The sequence below is a fragment of the Colobus angolensis genome, unplaced genomic scaffold (assembly GCF_000951035.1).
Source record: "Colobus angolensis palliatus isolate OR3802 unplaced genomic scaffold, Cang.pa_1.0 Scaffold256, whole genome shotgun sequence".
Classification (NCBI taxonomy): domain Eukaryota; kingdom Metazoa; phylum Chordata; class Mammalia; order Primates; family Cercopithecidae; genus Colobus; species Colobus angolensis.
In genome coordinates this window covers 530902-555501 of record NW_012115777.1, presented here as the reverse complement: position 1 = coordinate 555501, position 24600 = coordinate 530902, and the positions used below count along the sequence as shown (strand labels likewise).

At 34.1% G+C, this 24600-nt stretch overlaps 1 protein-coding gene across 2 annotated transcripts in view; it reads right to left on the bottom strand.

Moving 5' to 3' along the window:
• The window catches only part of NAV3 (neuron navigator 3), a 378403-nt gene that overhangs the window by 54861 nt on the left and 298942 nt on the right, over positions 1-24600 (bottom strand). For both annotated transcript variants that reach the window (XM_011946945.1, XM_011946946.1), the window contains exons 19-22: positions 21779-21967; positions 18826-18878; positions 12806-12829; positions 10006-10083 (exon numbers count right to left, since the gene is read on the bottom strand). In XM_011946945.1, coding sequence (XP_011802335.1) covers positions 10006-10083; positions 12806-12829; positions 18826-18878; positions 21779-21967 — 344 coding nt within the window. The remainder of the gene's footprint in view (positions 1-10005; positions 10084-12805; positions 12830-18825; positions 18879-21778; positions 21968-24600) is intronic.

Here is a 24600-nt window from a genome sequence, read left to right as displayed (position 1 = left end):
CACACATTTTCATTCATCTTTTCTAAACTTTGTCTTCCTAAAATCAGTGTTTCAGTCTCCTGACATTTAATGTGAGTTTAACTTCTGAAAGAAGATAGTATTTTGCAAGTAATAACTCCTTCTGACTTGCACATCATGTAGAGATTTGACACTCAAAATGCCAAATATAAAGTTCTGATCTGCCAAGTTTTTTAGACTTAAAGCCCAAAAAGAGGTCACTGAAATGGTCAATGGACAAATGTTCCTTATTTTTATACTTTCATGATGACCTTTGCAGATAACGTTAGCTGCTCTATTGTAATGATATGCTCCTTCAAGTGTCAGACATCTACTGACAGCTAGAACCTTATCTTTACTCTTTTCCACTTACAAAGAACTGAATCAAAAAGAGTTGTCTTTACTTTCCAAACTCTTTTCAATAAAAGGGCTTTTCTATTTCATATTCCCTTCAATGAACGAAATATAGATAAGCCAGTTAGAAATAATATTCCATCATATTTTATTTCACAGTAAGCTTTTGTGGCTTTTGGGTTTTATTTTAAATTTCAGAGAATTATACATATTGTAGTACATAACTATAACTCTTATGATTAAGAAGTATTTGACAATCTTATTAAAGCTCAAAAATAGGCCAGCTTCCATTTGCATGCCCTTATGTAACAACTTGAACCCAAAATAGTAAAATGAAGGGGCACTTCAATCTCTCACCATGGCTTGAGGTAGAACTACAGGTACATTATCTCAAACTGATAAAATCGTATTGTGTCCCTAAAGGATTTAAGGATTTAATATTTTGCAACCTAAGTCTATAATAAACTATACCTATATATGGGGCAAAGTTTGGAAATCCTTGGCCAAAAATTAATTTCTTTTTGAAAGACATGAATAAGATGACTTAAATAAAATATATCTCCATGTACTTATGGCAGAGTTGAAATGCTGAGGCTCCTACTATCAAATGGATCACAAAAATCCAAAGAATTAAGGCTCATTACTTAACAATGGAAATATATTCCATTATTGATAACAGTTAGAATGTACATGTTCCTTCCATCAGCATTATGATACAAAGGTGCATGTTCCTAGCTCTGAATTCATCCTGGGATGCCTTTCTTTACCTGACACTGCAATATGGAGAAAAACAATTAGTAGGGAATACATCTACTAAAGTTTAATCTATCGGAACAACTCTTCATTATCTTTTTCCACTCATTCCCCCTTCCTTCTTTTTCTCCTCCCCGGCTTCTCTCTCTCTCTCTCACACACACGCGCACACACACTCTCTCTCTCTCCACACACCCTTACCCTTGAGAATTATACACCAAAGTTTGTTAGCAGATTTAATTGGAAAAATACCACTAAAAAAAACAGTATCTTATAGTTTTAAAAATTTTCAATGACAAAAAAGGAATGTGATGATATCGGATCTAGTAACTGAAAAATTAGCATACGGCTATGCTCATTTTTTCCTATATTTTAACTTTTAATTATTTATTTTATTCTTTTACTCAGTGTCTTGCTGCCACCCAGGCTGAAGCGCAGTGCCACAACCCTAGCTCACTGTGGGCTTAAACTCCTGAGCTAAAGTGATCCTCTTGCCTCAGCCTCCCAAGTAGCAAGAATTATAGGCATGTACTAACATGCCCAGTTACTTTTTTTCTTTTTTTTTTTTTTTTCATTTTCTGTAGAGATAGTGCCTCACTCTGTGGCCTGGGCTACTCTCCAACTCCTCTCCTCAAGTGATTCTTCCCACTTTGGCTCTGCAAAGTGCTGGCTGGGATTACAGGTGTGAGCTACCACACCTGAACTTTACCTTTTCAACTGTGGAAAAATCCACACATATATAAAAGTGAACAAAATGAAAACAGCCACTGACTCATCACATAGTGAACATTCATGCATTCACCAGCCAAGTCAAGAAATAGGACATTTCAAGAATCAAAAAGCCCTTCTTTGCCCCTGTCTTATCATTATTCCATCTTCCTTCCCCAAAGATAACCTCTACATAACTTTCATGGTAATTATTTTCTTGCTTTTCTTTATAGTTTTTACTACTTAAGCTTGCATTTTTAAACACTATGTTTAGATATGCCTATTTTAAAAACTACCAAAGTGTAATCAAATGGCAAGATTCTTTTGTGGTTTTCTTTTGCTTTACATGGGTTTTGAGATTCATCCATGTGGTATTTAGCATAAGTTAGTTTTTATCATATAGCATTCATATGTGAATTTATAATATATATGCCCATGATGGTCATTTCAGTTTAACCTGTTAGAAATAATCCCACTATGTCCATAAAATTGTTTACTAAAACCTAAAACTAAAATTGTGTCTTTTCTTTTAAAATAAGGAAAATTACGACAGAAACACTTTATTAGCACTTACTAAATGAAATGTAAGATTTTACTCAATATTTCAGTTCTAATTCTCCTATAGTGGAGAAATTTGATGTTTAATCATTGTATTATGAGTCCTTAAATGTGTAAACTTGAAGAAAATTACTCTCTTTTACCCTTTGTGCATACTTTATCAGTTTCATATTAATTAAAATATGACAAAGAAATCGGGATTGTAAAGAATATGCTGTATAAACTATATTACTTACATTTTGTAGCTATAAGCAACCACAAAATATTTATGATTAGAATGACAGTTTGTAAGTATGCACAAAACACTTATAACTAGTTACTAAGAACATTTTGAGTCATGTTGTTTTCAATGAAAAGTATGTTACAATTATGTTAGTGAAAAACTCCTACAACCATCTGATCGTGACAAACCTGACAAAAACAAGCAATGGGGAAACCTGAAAAAAAAATTAACAAATGGTGCTGGTAGAACTGACTAGCCATATACAGAAAATTGAAACTGGACCACTTCCTTATACCTTATACAAAAATTAACTCAAGATGGATTAAAGACTTACATGTAAAATCCAAAAACTATAAAAACCCTAGAACCAAATCTAGGCAATATTATTCAAGACATAGGTAAGGGCAAAGATTTTATGATAAAAACTCCAAAAGTAATTGTGACAAAAGCAAAAATTGACAAATAGGATCTAATTAAACTAAAGACATTTTGCACAGCAAAAGAAACTATCCACAGAGAGAACAGACAATCTGCAGAATGGGAGAACATTTGTGGAATCTACCCATTTGACAAAGGCATAATATCCAGAGTCTACAAGGAACTTAAACAAATTCACAAGTAAAAAACAAACTACCCCATGAAAAAGTGGGCAAAGACATGAATAGACACTTAAAAAAGACAGTCATGAAGCCAACAAACATACAAAAAAAGCGTAACATCAAAACTACAATGAGATACCATCTCACAGCAGTCAGAATGGTGATTATTAAAGTCAAGAAATAACAGGTGCTGCAGAGGTTTCAGAGAAAAAGGAATGCTTTTACACTGTTGGTGGGAGTGTAAATTAGTTCAACCAATGTGGAAGACAGTGTGGTGATTCCTCAAAGCTCTGGAAGCAGAAATTGACCTAGCAATCCCATTACTGGGTATATACCCAAAGGAATATAAATAATTCTATTATAAAGATACCTGCATGCATTATGTTCACTGCAGCACTATTCACAATAGCAAAGGCATGAAGTCAACCCAAACGCCCATCAACGATAAACTGGGTAAAGAAAATGTGGTACATATACACCATGGAATACTATGCAGCCTTAAAAAGGAATGAGGTTATGTCCTTGGGAGGGACATGGATGGACCTGGAAGCCATTATCCTCAGCAAGCTAATACAGGAAGAGAAAACCAAACACCACTTGTTCTCACTTATAAGTGAGAGTCAAACAATGAGAACACATGGGCACATGGTGGGGAATGACACACACTAAGGCCTGTCAGTGGGAGTTACGGGAGGGAGAGCATCAGGAAGAACAGCTAATGGATGGTGGGCTTAATATCTAGGCGATGAGTTGATCTGTGCAGCGAACCACTATAGCATATATTGACCTATGTAACAAACCTGCATATCCTGCCCATGTAGGCCAGAACTTAAAAGTTGAAGAAAAAAAATACTGTCTTAAACTTATGTCACCTTGGTTTAGTTTATCAGATTAACACTGTTACTTTAGAAGTTATGAGAGGCTAAATTTCTCACTAAATAGGGTAAATGGAAAAGAAGGCAAATAAGGGAAAATTTTTCTACTAATGATGATCTTTATCACCGTAATGAGAAAATGGAAAGTAAAACTGATTAAACTTACAGGGTAACACATCTTGTCTGAGAGACTTTATAAAATGACTTTTAAAAAATATGGATTTTCAGAGGGGTTGTTAATGACAGTTGTACTTGGTTCTGATTTGTCCTTTAGCAGTTGCATACTTTTTAGGTCGGAGTAAAATTGTGTTAATACGATGATTGATATCACCTGGCTTGTGTTAGGTGAAGTCTATAAAGGTAGACAAGCTGGAATGTCATTTCAATCTATATTGTCTTTGGTTTTGGAATCACACAATGTATTAGGCTGGTGCAAAAGTAATCTGGATATATAAAGATAATTACTATGATGCTAAACAATAAGACGAAATATCATTATACATAATGTCTACATTTTATTTCTTCATATAGAATTCAGAGACAGCCCACTGACAAATTAAAAACACTCTAGGCATATATTTATATATATTACATAGTAATATATATGCTATAGATTATATAGTAATACATAAATATATAGGTGCACATATAGGCATATATGTATTCCTAGAGTATATATATAATATAGTATTTTGTATATGTATATTATGAAAGCATATATATATACACACACATATATATGCCTAGAGCATTTTATTATTTATATGGGAAAATATATAGTATATTATGTATACATATAAAACATATATGTAATGTATATTTATCCATAATAAACTTGATATATATATGAGACTTTATATTTTAAAATTAGTAGTTAATTGAACCAAGAATGATTCTGCAACATAAAGTTTCACATTTATTTTACACTATAAAAAATTGTCCAAACACTGAAATGTTTGTAATTAATAATATGTACAAAATAGTTTTCTCTTAGAAGAGATGCAAAAAAGCAAGAGTAACTAGCAAATTATATGAAAATATTAAATAAGCAAAGAAGTAGAACACAATCTCAAAATACCCAACAGATTTTTGGTTAAAAGACTTATCTGCTGAAAGGCAATAAAGTACCTTTTGTTTCCTTACACATTCATTCAGTAATGTCTTTAAAAATGTTAGCAATAACTAGCCTTGGTGTCCATTTCCAAATTATGTAATGGCTGAGATTTGTAAAGAAAATATGTTAAAAGACAAGCAAAAGCATCCCGCCTGACCCAGCTGCCTGAAGGTGTGGGCGAGAGGCCAGAGGCTACCTGGTTTATTGTATGCTATGACCAAGCATCTTTAGTTGCCTTTCCTTGTATGGCTCCTGTTTTCTTTTTGTTTGTTGGTGGGTTATTGATCAGAAAGACCAGACAATAGCACCTGCCAATATACTCGCTCTCCTTTCTAAGGACATGCTAGTAGAATCAGCTTAACGCTTTACCTGTGGTTTTACGAAGCTCTGTTCAGAACAACTTTACAAAAGGGAGAGAAGGCTTAATATACATTCTACTGAACAGGGGCTTTACTCTGCCAGTCAAATGAGAGGTGAGCTAACTAGATACTCTTTTGACTTACCATACCCCTTTTGGACAAAGGGAAAGAAATGCATTTTAACAGAGACACAGATGCGTTTCAAATTTAAAAATTAAAATACAAATTATTGTTTGGAGTCCATATAAATGTAATTATGCCAGGTTCAAATATCTGATATACTAATTAATACATATAAAAAAAACCCAAATAAAGGAAAAGCATGTAAGCTATGATAGAACATTTCATATACTGGGTAAAGATGAATATCTGATACTTAAAATTGTTGTTAAAAACAACTCATTATTTCTTAGAACCAAACTCATTGAAATTTATCCCTATAAATTATAGCTATTAGATTTCTAATATAACAATTTCTCATCGTGGAGGCTGCATTCACATTTAACCAAAAGGTAGAAAGTTTACTTGTACTGTGAACAAACTAGTAAACAAAGACTTACATTTACTTTAAAATAGGAAATGTACATAAATAAGTAATTGTATCAAGTCCCTATAATCAATTTAAGTACATGCATGTTAAAAATATATGTGTGTATTACATACATTAACAGACATCAACTCAGATGAAATGAAACACTCAATGAAATTTAAACACAGCACTTCTTACAACTGAGGAAAAATCAAGTATTAACTAAATCATTTGATGGCTCATTATGATGTATGAAATCTAAAATGACATTACAAACCAAACATAAAGAAAATGAATGAGTTCAAAATGACTTGTAGTTAATAGGTGACTTGTGAGTAATTCAAATTCCTGAATGTGTAAAAAATATTATTTCCTTAAGAACACAAATGGCCAGATATATACAAAATTTTACCCCTTATAGTTCTAACAATATTATTAAAATGTTTAAAATATAACTTATACTAAAATTGTTTAATAATCATTTATATACATATCCATTTATGTAAATTCCTAGATACTGCATTTAGTCTAAAGAGAATTTTAATAAACTTTTTTTAAAAGTAGATGATAATGCATATCTTCATTACCTGTACCTTTTGACTCTCATTCAATTTGTACATTTTACAATGTAAAACATTTTTCTATTTTTAGTCAGCAAATGTATTTGATGGTAAGAAGCTTTGACAGTCCCTATCACTACCAAATAAAGAAACACTAAAGAGTGGATTAAGGTTGAAACTCCTGGGAAATTAAAAACAAGATATTTTTTCAAAAGAACTGTGGTAGATCTTTAGGTGATTTATATTTTAGTTTGAAACTAAAATACCCCAAATAAAGGAAAAGCATGTTATGTTATGATAGAACACTTCATATACTGAGTAAAGATCAATATCTGATATTTAAAAATATTATTTTATACATTTTAATACATTATATATTTTATAATTATATACACAAGAAGTTGCAAAGACAGTACAGAGAAGTCCCTTGTATCCTTCATCCAGTTTCCCCCAATGATTATATATCTTATAAAATTATATTATATATCAAAGCCGGGAATTAAATATTGATTTACATTAATAGATTCACATATATTGATTCATGTAATGGCCATCTCATTCAAAATACAAAACTAAAGATCTCCCCCTTACTATAGTCACACTACCTCTCTCTCTCCTCCATCCTTAACCCTTAACAATCACTAATCTGTTCTTTGTTTCTTTAATTTTGCCATTTTTTGGAATGTTATATAAATGGAATTATACAAAATTTGACCTTCTATAACTGTCTTTTTTCACTCCTCATAATGCCCTTGGGATCCATCCAAGTCGATGTATGTATCAGTAGTCTTCTTTGTATTGCTGAGTAGTAGTCCATGATATAGATGTAACAGAAATTATTTATTAACTGGCCTATTAAGGGATATTTTTTATTGTTTCCTTTTTTGGCTATTAAAAAATAAAGCTGCTATGTACAGGTTTTTGTGTGGATCTGATGTGATTTGAGAAGTTTTCCAAATTAAATTATAAATTGTTTAAAAGAACATAAAATAGGATATATACCAGTCTCCCATCAGTGTGCAAAAACTAATACTAATGATAATACATGCAGCTGAGTGGAACCTAGAGCAATTTGGGCATTTGTCTCCAAGACTAACACTTTTTAAATTAACGCAAAGACTACCATGAATTATCTATTTGGCACTGCTGCTTCTAAGTCTGTGTTCCTTAATTTGTTTTTTTAAATTATTGTTCCCCTAGGGAAACATTACAGATTTCTTTTTTTCCTAATTGTACTCTTTCCTCATGATATTTTAAAGCCACAGACATTCTGGATGTTCAGTTATGTATTATCTGTATATCTGTGCTTTTCACATAAAAAGAGTACTTACACACACACACACACACACACACACACACACACAAGAACCAGTTTTCGCCCTTTTTTGGTCATATTAACACCCAGCTGAGAATTCATGTCCTAAAGTCATGAAAACACATCAGTGAAAATAGTGTGACATGCATAATTAGAGCAGGTGGGTAGCCAACTGCTGGAACCTTTCTCAAATTATTGCTCCATTTTCAAACAGCAGCACAGAGTTAACCCCCAAGATTATTCCCCTATGTTAGAATTTGGTTCCGTGTGTGTGTGTGTGTGTGTGTGTGTGTGTGTGTGGGTGTGTGTAAGGAAGCTTTTGCACGTGTGTATTAACTATATATACACGTGGGCATATAACAGGAAAATGTTGAAATGATACACAAGAAACCAATAATGAGTAAGAATGAGATTCTCAGAGCAAAACAAAAAAACAAAAAAATGTGAAACACCATTTTAGTTTTTTCTTTTGAATAAAATAAGCATCATTACATTTTAAATGGAAAGTATCAGCCCATCTTCCATTATGTCTAACAGCCATTTGTTATTCCAATATCTGAATTATATGATGAGATCAACCAAGAGACATTAAAAGTAAAGTGAAACCCTGAGTAGTCATTCAAGACATCTGCAAGTATCTTGACAATCTAATAAATAAGGTCTGCCATTGAGCCTTCCTCACTTCAGATAAACACAACCCAGGAGGTTCTGGCATTTACATTGTTACTTCCTCCAGGTACAAATTCAGGAACCTAGACAACAATATTTCATACTTCTATACATTTAGCCTATATTACAAAATTTACAGTTGCCTCTGGACTATCTCTTTAAAAAACACAATAAGGTTAAATTATTATTTAATTTTTGAGAAATTATGCAAGTTTTAGATAATTGTTTAAGCAATATGAGAAAATTGTTATTTTCTCATTTTCAGGAAATTATTTTCAGGAATCTCCTAACAACATCTATACAAAATAGAATAAATCCAAAATTAATTTAATTCTCCCAAATTTCAAAAAATAAAATCAATTCAAATACAGTGCTAAAATGAATACATTGTGAATGAAATGATACATATACTTAGAATTTATATTGCACAATGATAACTTCAAAAAAAATTAAAATGCCTCTTATTCAAGTCTTATACTGTGGGTCTGTACCTGCTCACTCTTGACATATTATGCTTTGTCTAGGAGACTGAGGAAAACTGAGGAAAACTCAGTAGAGGAGCAGAGGGAGGGGAGGGAAGGGGAGGCACAGAGCAGGCCCAAAGCTATGCAGCAGAACTGAGCAAAGGACTGTTGAGTGAGAGAGGCAAGACATATGGCAAAATAGCAGGCATTTCCTTACCCCTCACTGCTGTTCCTAACACCATTGCTCCTCAGGACTGGGAACAGTGCCACATTTCTCCTTTATCATTCTGCATCTACTCTGAGTGCTCCCTGACACAGCGGAAGATATTCAGTAAATGTTAATTTAATTGGCGGTCTTCATTGTCATGTCTGCCATCCTGTGCTGCTTTGGTGCCAGTACAAGTGTACCTTTTCAAACTGCTATGAGAAGGCTGCCAAGGTTCTTTGAGCAAACCATATCTCACCCACAGTGTAGTTAAGCTATCCCTATTTAGACCTAAGTTCATCTTTTAGAATTGACTGGATGCTTAAGTAATTGTTCAATACATTGAGAAGAAGGAGGCTGGGCACGTGAATATTTTATCTTCCAAAGTCAAACACTAACAACCCCTCTTACATTGTCAGATAATCTTACGCATGAGGAGTAATAAAAATAGCAAACAATAAAAGAAGCAACCCATATGGCTGTTACTATTGCTTCCAATCTTATTAGAAACAATAAGCCATTTTAACCACATTGCTGCCCCTCATCAGTTCAGATTGACATTTTATTACTGAGTAGGCAGAAAATGTTAACTTTTTATGAGTCCTGCTAGTTGGTAATTTAAGTCTGTATCAGGCACTGAAAGTTTGTAAGTTTGTTACTAAAATGATTCCATTCTACTATACAAAAATTTTTGTAATATATTTTAAAAATTAAGTGACTTACATTTGCTGAAAGCTGAGATGTGAGGGTAGCAACTTTTTCTTGTGATGCAACCAGCTCTCTCCGCAGTTTATGGATTTGCTGAATGCAATTAAAAAAAATCAATGGAATATGCAAGCAGATTTTTACTTAAAACCAATAATTCAAAACAAGAAAGCAAATAACTATATTTAGCTCATTCTAACCCCACTATGAACTCCTGAAAAGAAAGGATATGAACACTGACTCCACAGTAACAAGCAAATGTCATTCAAAAGGAAAGGGTTATGTGTCAAACTCAAATCTACAAATCAAAGTACGTTTACTTGCTCATTTGCCATCCCTCAAATGGCAAATGACTCAAGAGCAATTTATCCTCTGTATTGATTCTTCTCCTTCTAGAAAAACTGTGGTAATAAAACTGTAGAAAAATAGTTTCTTTGTAAAAACTGTACACACACTTTTTTAAATTTTTTAGTAAAAGATACTCCATGTTCTTTTTCAGAAAATCTTAGTTTCTTTTTTCCTCTGTACATTTTAATTTCTCATAGTTTGAAAACTTCTCAAAAGGTATGGAATATCCTGCAGTCACTAAAACTTGGGCTTAATTCAACATTTAATCAGTTCACATTTGAAATGTTATTGGCTGGAGATTTAATGACTGCAGAGAAGGCTTCCTAAATCTGTATTATCATAACCTTTATTTAGTGAGTTATTATTAGCTCAGAGATGCTTTATAGCTTATCCACATCTTAAAAATCAGGGGAAAAAAAGCAATGATAGGTGCAACTAATTAGATAAACCAATATAATGAAAATTCTAAAGTGTCTTTCTTTTTAATTAAGTTCATACTCCAATAAAACTGAAACAGAAAAGGGTAAGGATATATTTTATCGTGTTTAAAGTTTTAATTCAAGCACTTTCTGCAGTTTAATCTGCATGTCTCATGCTGTGACTAATAGGATAGAACATTTATAACAATCTGACACTTGGTTCTATAAGTATATATCTAGTCTCAAGGGATTTCAGTTACTTGGATGTTAAACATTCGACTTTTGATGCTTCTCATTTCTTCAAAAACAAGTCTTCTATAGTTGTAGTTGAACTTTTGGAATGCTGTCTCAGTTTGAAAGAGCATTCTTTTTTTTTTTTTTTTTTGAGGCGGAGTCTCGCTCTGTCGCCCTGACTGGAGTGCAGTGGCGGGATCTCAGCTCACTGCAAGCTCCGCCTGCCGGGTTTACGCCATTCTCCTGCCTCAGCCTCCGGAGTAGCTGGGACTACAGGCGTGAGCCACCATGCCTGGCTAGCTTTTGTATTTTTAGGAGAGACGGGGTTTCACCGTGTTAGCCAGGATGGTCTCGATTTCCTGACCTTGTGATCCGCCCGTCTCGGCCTCCCAAAGTGCTGGGATTACAGGCTTGAGCCACCGCGCCCGGCCGAAAGAGCATTCTTGACATAATTTATTAACTGTATAGTTTTTGCCCCTGGGCATTAGATTTTGTTGAAAACAAATGGTGGTCAACTGAAACACTTTAACAAAGTAGAGAACTCTAAGCTGGAAACAGAGATAGTAGACATTTATATAATTTCACCAAATGTGATTCTATTTCATTCCTTTTTTTTTTTTTTCCAAAACAGAACACCCCAGTCTAAAATAACATTTGCTTTACATTTATAAGGTAATGACTATGAATGATTTCAGAAAATGTAGCATGTATTTTATTCATAAATGAATCCAAACTCAAAAACATTTCTCAAATTAAATAGTCTATATTACATGATTCCAGTATCTTTAAAATATAATCCAGGCAACTGTAAAGTAATTGAAATTGTTTTTTTTAAACCATAATCCACGATAGAGCATCAATGATAAAAGGGGAGTTGAATAACTACTACTAAGGCAAATACATGGAGCATTTCCATGCTTCAGTAGCTATACTATGATCAATGTTAGAAGCTTTGTCATATCCATGTGATGTAAATAAACTACTTTGATTTTTAAAAATCATATCCACTCTTTAGTTCAGAGATTATAAAGACAAATTGGTTTAATCAATACCTTTCAAATATTTTTAAACATAGCACAAATTTTACTTTTAAAGGTTAATAAAATAAGACTTTAAAGGAAAGGAATACTTTTGCAAAAGCTGTTGCTAAGGCATTTTTTTCCCTCTGTTGTCTGCTTGCCTCAGTGTAAACCAATCACACAGTCATTACCTCACCTTGAATAAAGTCATAATTAAAGTCCTCCTGCTCTCTTTGGCCAGGACAAATGTTTTGCCAAGGGAAATTATAATAGTATTCTCTCCTGAATGCAGTTTGATTTGCTCATAAGTGCAACCAAATATGTATTTGTGAAATATGTGATTAGAACAATAGCTGCCACAGCAGACATAAAATAGCAATTAGAGGCAACAAGATAATGACACAAAACAAATAGTCTGAGACGCTGGTATCCTGTGTTGTGGAGGCTTGGTGCCCAAGATGGTCTCACAGGGAGTGGGGAAAAGACTGTAATAAAATAGGAAGACCATAGGCCTTCATTTATCAATGATTTAATGAGTGCTTACTATTATAGACAACTTATTAGGTGTTGAGCTAAGACTCAATCTAGAATGTGAGAGGAGAGCTTGCTATACAAATTTCCTTTCATTTTATTTTTAAGAGGCAATATCAAAGACCATTTATCAACTAGCTGCCTTACTTCAGCAGTCCTGTGGAGTTCTGCTATTGTATCACAGAGCCCTCTAGTGGTCACAACACTAATTTCATCATGAATGCAAACTAAAATAGTAAACACTGAAATATTGAAAGTTTTTTTTACCTCTGAATGAGCCTTTTCTTCAGCCTGTAAAACAATAAAAAGAAAGACTTTAACTACAAAAACTATTTTCAATTAATTCCACAAGTGTAAATGAATAAAATAATCATGACGTATCTTTTTATTATCTACTATGAGAAGAATGGAATGAAGTACATAAAGTTATTCAATTGAAATAGTACAAACAAGTTACTTTAGAATTTAATATAAATGTTTCTTAATATATAAACCATAAGGTATTTTTAAAATATAGGTCATTTGATCCATAGATATATAATATTCCTTTAAGCAAAAGATAGAATTGAAAGACTCTAAGATGTAAATCATAAGCAACATAAACCAAATAATTACAAAATTATACTCTAAAAAATATGGGTGCATGGAAACTTAAAATATTGACGTATCTTTCATACAGATTGTAGGAAACAGACTTCATAAAATTATAGAGATCTCCAGCCAAGGTTTGGATGTCAGAATTCTATTCTGTGATTTACTGATCACAAACAATGTTAAATAAAGCTGGGGTAACATACAGGCCTCTACTGATAACCACAGATAATTAACATTATTTACTTCTATTTTTTCTTTCTTTAGTGATTATTAATAATTTTAATTATCACAAGTCAGCAAAACGCTTCAACACTGAAAACACTGAAACATCCAGTGATAAAAGTGTCTGGCAAACATTTTTGGCTATGCAGCTTATAGAAAGGAGGACTGCCATAGGAATTTGCAGGGTGTTTTTGACTTGACTTCCAGAAAACTCCTAGCTCTGTTTTTCTTCTTCATGCCTGGCTGCAAAGTGCCAGAAAATGAGTTATGTGCACCATTACATTTGGGAAGCTCCCTAATTCTGGGAAAAGCTGAAGAATGCATAATCTTGTTGAATAGTACAAGTCTGCTTATTGCCATAAGCAGATTCAAAGCTGAAAAACAATCTCTTATCTTCTATGTCTACTTTTGGGATAGTTCTAGATTAACTGATACAAAACTACTTGAACTATTTTTTATTGCTCTTCTTTCAGAAAACATAAAGCAAAGTAGTGTAACCACCAGGATATATTTTATTTGCCAGCAACTATTTTAACCTGAGCTTTGTCTTCCCTATATTTTCTCTACCTTTAATAATATGTAAACTTAGTAATATAGTGGCTAAATAATAAAGTGGCTAAGTGGTAGAATCCTAATAACTTTTATAAGAAAACTGTTTTAAAAAGCAATCTTGAATAATTTACATTTCAATTTTAGATTTTTAAGGAAATATTTTATTTTTTAGATCCTAATAATTTTAAGGTTTTATACATGGTTTGGTTTTTAATAAAAAGTAAGCAAGGAATATTAAAAGTTTCATTGCCTTAAAACATATGGCACAATTAACTATGTAACTATGTCTATTAAAGTTTTTCCTAGTACTTTGTTTTGGTTGTTGTTGTTTCTTTTTCTTTTCTTTTTTTTTTTTTGAGACAGGATCTTGATCTATCACTCAGGTGCACTGGCACATTCACGACTCACTGCAGCCCACTATGCCCGGCCTACTTTTTATATTTTTTGCCAGTTTATTCTGCCCAATCCTGCTTCTAGGCTTCCTAGAATTACAGAAAGCTGGTAAAGATTCAAGAATCAATAAATCATTCCTGTATTTTTTAATAATAATTTATTATTTTAAAAAATAATCAAGAAATATATGCATCACATTTTAAAAATCTGTAATAGTTCTGTTACATATACTAGTAGCAAGCATAATCATTAAATATAAATTCTATACATACCGTATAGCATGACTTTTCTCGCTACCAATTTTTCAAAACTATTATTTGCTTTAACCTTTGCCTTCTTTCATACTCTGTGGTTATTAATACCAGGTAGGTGTTACCATAAAAATAAAGCAATGAGTCAGAATATTAGTATTATATTTTTTTCAGTAGCTTAGGTATGGGATTAATGATGTCATAATGGAACTGGATTATTTGCCAGTTTTTTTACAATGGTTTTGAGCAAGCCCAGTGTCCTGGAGATGATACAAAATATGGAACACTTGACTGAATAAAAGCATATCCATGAATTCTTTACTCTGTAAGCCAATAAGTGATCATTTATCCATTCAAATTTATTAATTAAAAAGTTATGACTTTAGCACTAGCTATTTGTTAGGCAACATGTTAAAGAATCCACAATGAATCAAAAATGGCATTTGCTCTCATGAAAAAATACAAATCAGAATTCAAATTCAAAACAGGTTAAACAAAGTTTTTAATATACAGTTAATCAAAAAAACATCTATTGCAGGGATCAAAACTTTAAATGCCTAACAGGACAAGGCTTATAAAGAATAAATGGACTTGAAGTTTTTAAAAAGTCACATGACCTTTCCTTGGCTGTCTTTCATTTTCCCATTTGAAAATGATATAGACAGCAAGGGGTATTTCTTTCTCACGAGGAAAGCAACAGCACAGTGAAAACTAGCCACCCATATTTAGCTTCAGTGTCAGGAAGAAAAGCACTGGTGCAGGCTGTGGCTTCCTGAAAGCCCACACCAACATCTAAAGGGGTCAATTATAGGTGATTGAAAACCCAGAGGAATTTCATCTTAGTATTGCTAAATATTCCATAGATATTCCAATTATTTTAAAAAGGAATTTAAAATTTTGAATTTTTAGGTAAAAGCTCCATATTTCACAATACTTCACAGTGTTGGCTTTGATTCCCTCTCCCTGCTCCCCGTCCTTTCCCCGTTCCCCTTTTTGTTCCTCCCCGAGTTGGTGTTTGGCTCTGTAGCCCAGGCTAGAGTGCAGTGGCCCTCACTGCAGCAGCCTTAGCCTCCCAGGTTCAGGCAATTCTCCTGCCTCAGCCTCCCAAGCAGCTGGGATTACAGACGTATGGCCACCATGCCAGGCTAATTTCTGTATTTTTAGTAGAGATGGGGTTTTGCCATGTTGGCCAGGCTGGTCTCAAACTCCTGACCTAAAGTGATTCACCCGCTTCAGCCTCCCAAAGTGTTGAGATTACAGGCATGAGCCACCGCGCCTGGTCTTAGATTTCAAAACAAAGACACAAACCATAAGTTTGCCAAAGGTAACACCTCTGCAGATCAGGTTAGGCTTGTGATTTCCAACCAGTTTGCAGACATCCTGAGACAAACGGGACAGATCTAGCTAATATTTTCAAATTTTATTTTATAGGTATAGTCCAAAGAAATTTGGCAACTTGCCTGATGTCATCCAATAATTACCTGATTGAACCAGGCAAGAATGCAAAACAACCAAATCTCTATCCAGAGTTATTAAGAAGGCATGAAAAATAATAATAAGTTGCTTTTTCATTTGATAGTTTAAAAGCATTTTCATAGGTATTTTCTCATTGCCAATTAAATCCTAGTTCCTGATCACAGAAGACCGGGGAAAGAATGACTCCTCATCTTTTATGATGTTTCTCTTTAGAAGTTCCCCAAATATGCACTTATTTGAATTATTTTACTATAGTTTACTTGTCAATTCAAATATATCATTTTCATCATCTCAAATACAACTCTTTTAATTTTCTAATAATATTACCTTCTCATGTGGCTCGATCACCTAATCCATTCTTTACTCACTTAACACTATCTGTCTTATCTCTATATATTGGCCTATAAACATACATATATATATTTATATATATAGATATACCTATAAATATGTGTGTGTATATATACACATATATACATATTCTATTTTAATCTCTGTTCCCATTTCATATTCCACTCTTAATACAGTATTTCTCATGTATGCTTTCTAATTATCCTCATTATTTTGACATCCCACTCCTATCTACAAATGTACTCCTCGGGTTCTCTATAAACTTGCACTATCCAATCTAGTAGCTGCTAGGCTCATGTGGCTATTTAAACTTAAATTAATTAAAATAAGAAAGTCAGTTCATCTATATGCCAGACACACTTCAAATAATCAATAGCAACATATAGCTAATAGTTACTATATTAGATAGTATAGATATAGAACACTTTTATTAACACAGAAAGGTCTACTGGACACTGGTAGACTAGTAATCTGTTTTTCCTTAAACTTATGAACCTTTTCTTGAAGAATACATTTTTCATAAAACAACTTCAATATTGGGATACACGATACTTGCATATATTTATGGGGTGCATGTGGTATTACACAAACATACGGCGTATAATGATCAAATCCGGGTAAGTGGAATATCCCATTCTTCATTTAAGAAGAATATCATTTCTTCCTGTTAGGAACATTCCAAATCTTCTTTTCTGGCTATTTTGAAATATACAATAAACTATTGTTAACTATAGTCACTCTATTGTGCTACCAATCACTAGACCTTATTTCTTCTAACGGTATTTTTCTTTCTTTCTTTTTTTTTTTTTAGTTTTTTTTAGGTTTCATAAAGGTAGTTTTATCCAAATATTAATTATTGTACATATTTAGAATAAAATGATAATGATGCTGTATCTTTTGATGTAACACACAGATTTAAATGGCAACGGTTTAAATCAGAATACAATTCCCCAACAAACGGCAGTGCTGGCCCAACAGGAGGAACACTAAGTCTTAATATATTTCTTTTATGTGTTTTGTTCATGCATGTTTATACATTCCTCACTTTATCCATTTGCATAAAAAGTACATTTACCTAAACACTAATAGTGATTTCTTAATTTCCGGAAGCTACGGGCAATTTTAATCATTGAAAGGAGAAATAAGAAAAATATTACCTCTGCCAATAACAGTCTGATTTTGAATGACTATGTAAGGCAGTAAATATATGAGATTAACCTATAAACAGAAGGTTCAAACAAACATTTGAACTTAATGAAAATGAGTGAAAAAATTATTGCCCATGATGCTCAGTTAATCAGTGACAGCAGAGGCTATGAACTTTTCATGAACCTTACAATACAGGAGTAAGGCTTATTCATAGTACTCAAGTCTCACTGAGATTCAGTAGGCTGTTTTTAAATATACCTCACTGTTAACCTAGCTCTAAAATGACTCACTCATAAAACATAACTTCCTGTAAGCTACTTTTTAAAAAGGATAGAATTGTATTTAACAAACAGAAAAACTCTCCTTGTCAAAAATGAATTATAATTTCACACATTTGCAAAAGAACTTAAAACACTGGTATTTTTCTCTTAATAAATAAAGTTTCTGCCCAAGTGTGCTGGCTTACACCTGCAATCCCAGCACTTGGGGAGGGCAAAGCAGGAGGAATTGCTTGAGACCATGGGTGTTGATCAGCCCAGGCAACATAGCAATGACCTTGTCTCTACAACAATTTAAAAATTAGCTGGGCATGGTAGTGCGTGCCTGTAGTCCTAGCTACTTGATAGGCAGAGGCAGAAAGATAACTTGAATCCAGGAGTTCAAGGCTGCATTGAGCTATGATTTTGTCATTGTACTCCAGCCTGGGTGACAAAGCAAGACCTCGACTCCAAAAATAAATAAATAAATAAATAAAATAAAATAACAATAAAAATTTAAAAAATCACACTCTTTCAAAAGGCATATTTAAAAAAACATCTCTGGTTCTTTTATGCTTTTACCCTTTATCCTTCACGCTTTTACCCTTCAATAATCCTCTCAACAATAAACTTAAAAATAAAAAATGAGGAGAAAATACTATAGAACAATTAACAGTAATGGCTCAGAGAACAAAACAGGGACAACTTGTCATTACTAAAATGATAGTATAGCAGACCACATGGTTTCAGAGACTCCAAGTCATACCTCAATAGGTTTTATGAAATTGATTCTACATCCACTCACTGATTATAATGAGTACACAAAAGCCAAATGAAAGCACATGTAAGTGACCAAAGAATGGCTGGTGGAGCATCTGGCACATTCTTGGGTATTGGGCAGCTTAGAGTATGCCCTTATTTCACTACACAACTCCTGTGTACAAGTCATAGATGAATGTGATCTATTCAGAGTAACGTGATCTATTTCATCATCTGTGTGCATGGCAAAAGCACAAGCTTTTTCTTAACAGCCATTACTTACTGTAGAGTAAAGAGAAGAAGTGCTGGACACCAGTGATAATGAAGAGCCATGAACTGGAGAAAACAAAGAGAACAATAGAGTTAAAATAATGAGGTCTGCTCAAAAACCCCAGCCTTTACAGAAAAAGTAAAGAATGGGTGGTTAGGGAAATTAAGTAATAACAACTGACTATAAGATTCTGAGAACCAGCCTGCTATAAATTTTTGGCAATCAGGACATTGAGACATGGAAGAGCCCCATTCATACTCCCTAAAGTACCTCAGTTGCCAAATTATTAGACAGAAGTCTACAAGCATGAGCCCTACCAGCCAGTTTCGTACACATTGAAAGCTACGGTAAATTCCCATATAATAAATAGAATAGCATGGAAACCCAAACTAAAGTTGCCATAAACTTTTAAACTTTAAAAAACATATGTACTTTATTTATTTCATTTGTGTCCAACAAAGGTCCATTTTCAGATTTTTTTTCCCCATATAATTTCAGGGAAATAAGTACTTTTATCTAACGTGTTATTACAACATTATCTGTGATGCATTAATCATACTTTTATAAATGTGGAATTACTGTTCCTTTACTAATTTTAGTAAGAGAAAAATACTCTTTTTTTTCAAGGTGGTGTCTCAGAGAAATTGAGAATGGAAATGTCACACTGGCTTTTATCTATTTCAAATACCATTATAAACATTGGGCATTCTGCTTTATACTTCTGTACTTCCAATGTACTAAACCCAAAAGGTGGATAAAATGGTGCTGAATAATATTTGCAGAAAAGTTTGTCCTCTTTTTACTATGGAGTAGTATGGTTATTTCTGCTCATTGTGCATTAAACAAACATTAGTTAAGCATGAACAATGTGACAAGCTGTTGCTAGATCCTGGAACTACAAAAATAAATAAGATAAAATCCCAAAAGCTCAAAAAGAAGATATAATGTAAAAGCTATTTACAATAGAGTACTATGAATGCTACTGAGATCAATATGGTGGGTACTACAAGGACATATGGGAGGTGCTTAAGACCTGATCAGGAGAGGACTGGAATAGCTGCACTAGGTTTGTGGCAACATGGATGAAAACAAGGGGATGGAATTGAAGGATACCAGGAATAACCTTTTTAAAACTGAGTATATAGATGTGGTCAAAAGAGGAATAAAGAACAACCCCCAGTTTTCTAACTTGGGCAAAGCTACCACTCTATGTGATGTGCAAAATGTTGGTATTTGAGTTAATTATTAAAAAAAAAATTCTTTCAATCTCTAATAATACCCTCATAAACTAAAGTGTTACCCTGATGTACCAGAAGAAAGGTGAACAATTAATCAGGTGATCTCATTCTCATTCTTTTTGTTTATGACCTTCATCTGTCAGTGTGAGCATTAGGTAGGATATCAATAAAGTCCCTTCAATCTAGTTCAATAAGTCTTGAATCTAGATCACCATTTAAGAACTAGAATAGGTCAGTATTCAATGCATGAGCAAAAAAAAGCCATCTTGCCCACTTAGGCTAGCTTTCAGAAATTCAGATTATTTAATCCTCATACATTGAAGGCCAGAATTTCCTAGTATACAAAAATCACTTTATTTGTAAATGCTGCACTCTAGAAAGCCATCTGTATGCTTACCAAATGATTTTAAAAGTATTATAAGAAGCCTATCTGTGAAGAGAGCAACAGAACCATTTCAGAAAGCAGTGTCCTTACGTTTGAGAATAGTTATGTGTTGTCTGTCTACATGGCAATGATCAGTGGAGTCATTGGATAGAATTCACTGTCTGTCATAGTGAACTTAGTGGTTTGGTTAATATTGCAAAAGGCAATGACAATTCTTCTCTACTGATTTAGTGCCAGTATATTAAATCCATAGTGGTGACCTGAAAAATATGAGTCAATTTTCATTGCTGCCTAACCCCTCAGTCAGAAGATACTTTAAAGAAGAAAGTAGGAAGGGAAAAGATAATAGAACAGAATTGTTCTTTATTCTCATATTTCATCCTTGTGACAAACCTATGAAGTTACAGATGCAGAATTTAGGGCTAAGAAAGTTGAGAAACTTGCCTAAGTTTACACCACAAATAAATGGATGGCAAAAGGATTAAACTCCGGTATATCTCAAGATTTGGAGACCTGTCTTTTAAACATAATTATTAAGGTTAATAATTTCAGTCTAATCAATTTGAATTTTATGTCTAGTTTTATTTTATCCTTAGCTGAAATGCTTTATAATATGTATGCTGTCAGTTTTCTTTATGGATACTAAAAAAAGAATTATTAAATCAAAGAGAAAAGTCTCTCAAATTTTGTTAAATTTGACATTTGAGCTTCTAAAGTTTAGAAAAATATTTATATTTGAGCATCAACTCAGCTTCCTGAGGTTTTCAAGCTGATTTATTTAGAGTATTTACATAGAACTATATAACTATAAAGATATTTATTAGGTTAGGTGACAATTTTATTGCCAGTGGATGAAGAAATAATGACTCATAAGCAAAAAAGTAGGTACAATATGAATTCTAAAACGATATAACAAAAAATTAGCACCAGAGGGAATTTCCGGGAATGTAAATCATCAACATGTGGTATTTTCATAAAATAATGTTTCTGGTTTGCGTGTCTTTATGGCTCTTTAACCAAAATGTCAAACAAAACATTTGCTCTGATATTTGATGCACCTGGGAAAATAGTTTCTATGTATATTTCTGTATTGGAAAAGTAGATTTAGCCTAAACTCTTCCACAGCCAAGTATTAATCTAAACAAATTCTGCCATATTTCCAAATGCATAAAGAAATAGAAGATAATACAGAATAAAACTTCTTCAAGCTTCTAGTTTCCCAAATGATAATTACACTAATTTATTTTCCTCTTCAGAAATCTTTGTGATGTGAGTGATGTGATGGTTTCCCTCTCAGGGTTTAAATAAAGTGACTTCATCTTTATTCCCCCCCAACACTTACCTTCTTCCATGCTGTCTCTGAATGAGCCTGAATGACTGATGGCACGAGGTCTTTCCTCCAGAGAAGTGGCACTCCCACAAAGCTGGGAGTCTTCATAGAGATCGAAGGAAGAGTCTTGGGCTGGGATGCTGTTTGAGCGCATCATGCTGGGCCCAGGAAGGTTAAATTGAGACAAATTTGTTGGGCTCACTGAAAAACAAAGCACACAGAGCTTATTACTCTGAAGCTTGAAAGATGAAAATAGCAGGTTGATAGAAAGTAAGAACATGATCCCAATTCTTATGAAAACATGAATGCGTAGTGAGTCCCTACTTAAGGTAAGAGTCTGCCTCTGAAGCCGGGCGCGGTGGCTCAACCCTGTAATCCCAGCACTTTGGGAGGCCGAGACGGGCGGATCACGAGGTCAGGAGCTCGAGACCATCCTGGCTAACACGGTGAAACCCCGTCTCTACTAAAAAATACAAAAAACTAGCCAGGCAAGGTGGCGGGTGCCTGTAGTCCCAGCTACTCGGGAGGCTCAGGCAGGAGAATGGCATAAACCCGGGAGGCGGAGCTTGCAGTGAGCTGAGATCCCGCCACTGCACTCCAGCCTGGGAAAAAAAAAAAAAAAAAAAAGTCTGCCTCTGAAATATCGAATAACAGATCCCACTGAGTCCCTCTTTTCCTCTGGCACTTTCATGGCAAGCCTTGTGTCAATTTCTAAAGCAACAGTACACAAAACCAACAAGTCACCTCTACTGCTCTTGCTAGAAATGTAATAACATGGTATTTTCTGCTACCTATTATGAAGAAAAGATGGTCTTTCTAGAGTTTTTGGTTTTCTCTTAAATATAATCATCACTTTAATGGAAAAAGCAACATCAAAAAGAAAATAAAATATAAAACATCTAAATTTCCCAAGAAGGGCTTTTAATGCTTCCAGGCAAATAATATCAGTCATTTCAAGCTCTTAATTGATGTAAGTTCATGATTAGGACCATCATTATTATCAAAGTTAGGTTATAAGGAGATAGCATGTAATAAACATTTTTATAACTAAACACAATGCCATAAGGTTAATTATATGAAATGATTTTCTACTCTGTTTAAGATGAGCATATCACGATAAGATGGTCAAAAGTCGCAAACATGTTATATTTCCAAAGAAGTATCTTAAGTCTGTAATTTTTATTAAGAATTTCTTTTCAGGCCGGGCGCGGGGCTCAAGCCTGTAATCCCAGTACTTTGGGAGGCCGAGACGGGCGGATCACGAGGTCAGCAGATCGAGACCATCCTGGCTAACACGGTGAAACCCCGTCTCTACTAAAAGATACAAAAAAACTAGCCGGGCGAGGTGGTGGGCGCCTGTAGTCCCAGCTACTCCGGAGGCTGAGGCAGGAGAATGGCATGAACCCGGGAGGCGGAGCTTGCGGTGAGCTGAGATCCGGCCACTGCACTCCAGCCTGGGCGACAGAGCCAGACTCCCTCTCAAAAAAAAAAAAAAAAGGACTTTCTTTTTTGAGACGGAGTCTGGCTCTGTCGCCCAGGCTGGAGTGCAGTGGCGCAATCTCGCTCACCGCAAGCTCCGCCTCCCGGGTTCATGCCATTCTCCTGCCTCAGCCTCCGGAGTAGCTGGGACTACAGGCGCCCACCACCACGCCCGGCTAGTTTTTTTGTATCTTTAGTACAGACGGGGTTTCACCGTGTTAGCCAAGATGGTCTCGATCTCCTGACCTCGTGATCCGCCCGTCTCGGCCTCCCAAAGTGCTGGGATTACAGGCGTGAGCCACGGAGCCTGGCCAAGAATTTATTTTCTTATTGCTTATTGCCAAATAGTCCTCATCTGGTAGTCATCAATTTAAGGAACTATTTGGTTGATTGTATGTATAACTGCATTGGAAAACAATACCATTGTGAAATTTGGAATAAAAGCAAAGCAGAAAAATTGAGAAAGACATTCTAAATGTTCATATTTAAGAAAAGCAAGTTTGTTACTGGTATATGAGAAAGCAGGCAGGAGCTTCTTAAGATATAAAGGGAACTACTGAGTATTTCCAAAACTTTGGGGAATCTGTCTGTGGCTTAGAGTTGTTCTGACATCACTGCAAAATTTACTAAGTTGGTTGTTCTGACATCACTGCAAAATTTACTAAGTTTTTTCTTTGACACAGGCACTAAACTTCTTCTTCATACAAGTACTGGCTCTCTAAACAATGTAAAACAGGAAAAGTATACCCAGAGGTTGCTGGAGATAAGTATCTCATATTTGGAAGGCACTGTGCTTGATAATTCTGATATTAACTGAATTAACACACAGAACAACCCTCTGATAGAGCCAATTATTGACTGGAGTAAAAGGAAGCATAGGACTAAGAATCACATATTTAAAATGTAATGGAAAAGGAAAAAAATATGAATCTGCAAAGTGCACAATCTATTGGAAAAAAAAGAAGAAAGGATAGAAAGAAGAAAAAAGTAAAAAAGGGAGAGGGAGAGGATCTGCCTATTTTTCAAGAACATTCCTTCAGCCTGCAGTGACCATTAGTACCATTTCGGTCTGATTAGTGACAACAGCCAGTAGGTACACTGTAGGACATTCAAGACTTAAAATGTTTATGTTTAAGGTGGCAAGATTGGGGTAAGTCACCCTATTCTTGGCCCACAGTATGAATGTACTCTTGTTTAAATTAATGAAGTATTAAACAAATTTGCAAGGGCATCATTTTAGTATACGTATCTATAGGGTTAGAAGGATATTTTATTTGCTTTTTGGCTTTGTATAATTCTTACCTAAATGATTGCAGAGATGTCCAAGTGAAGTGTACTTCTACAATTTCAATACA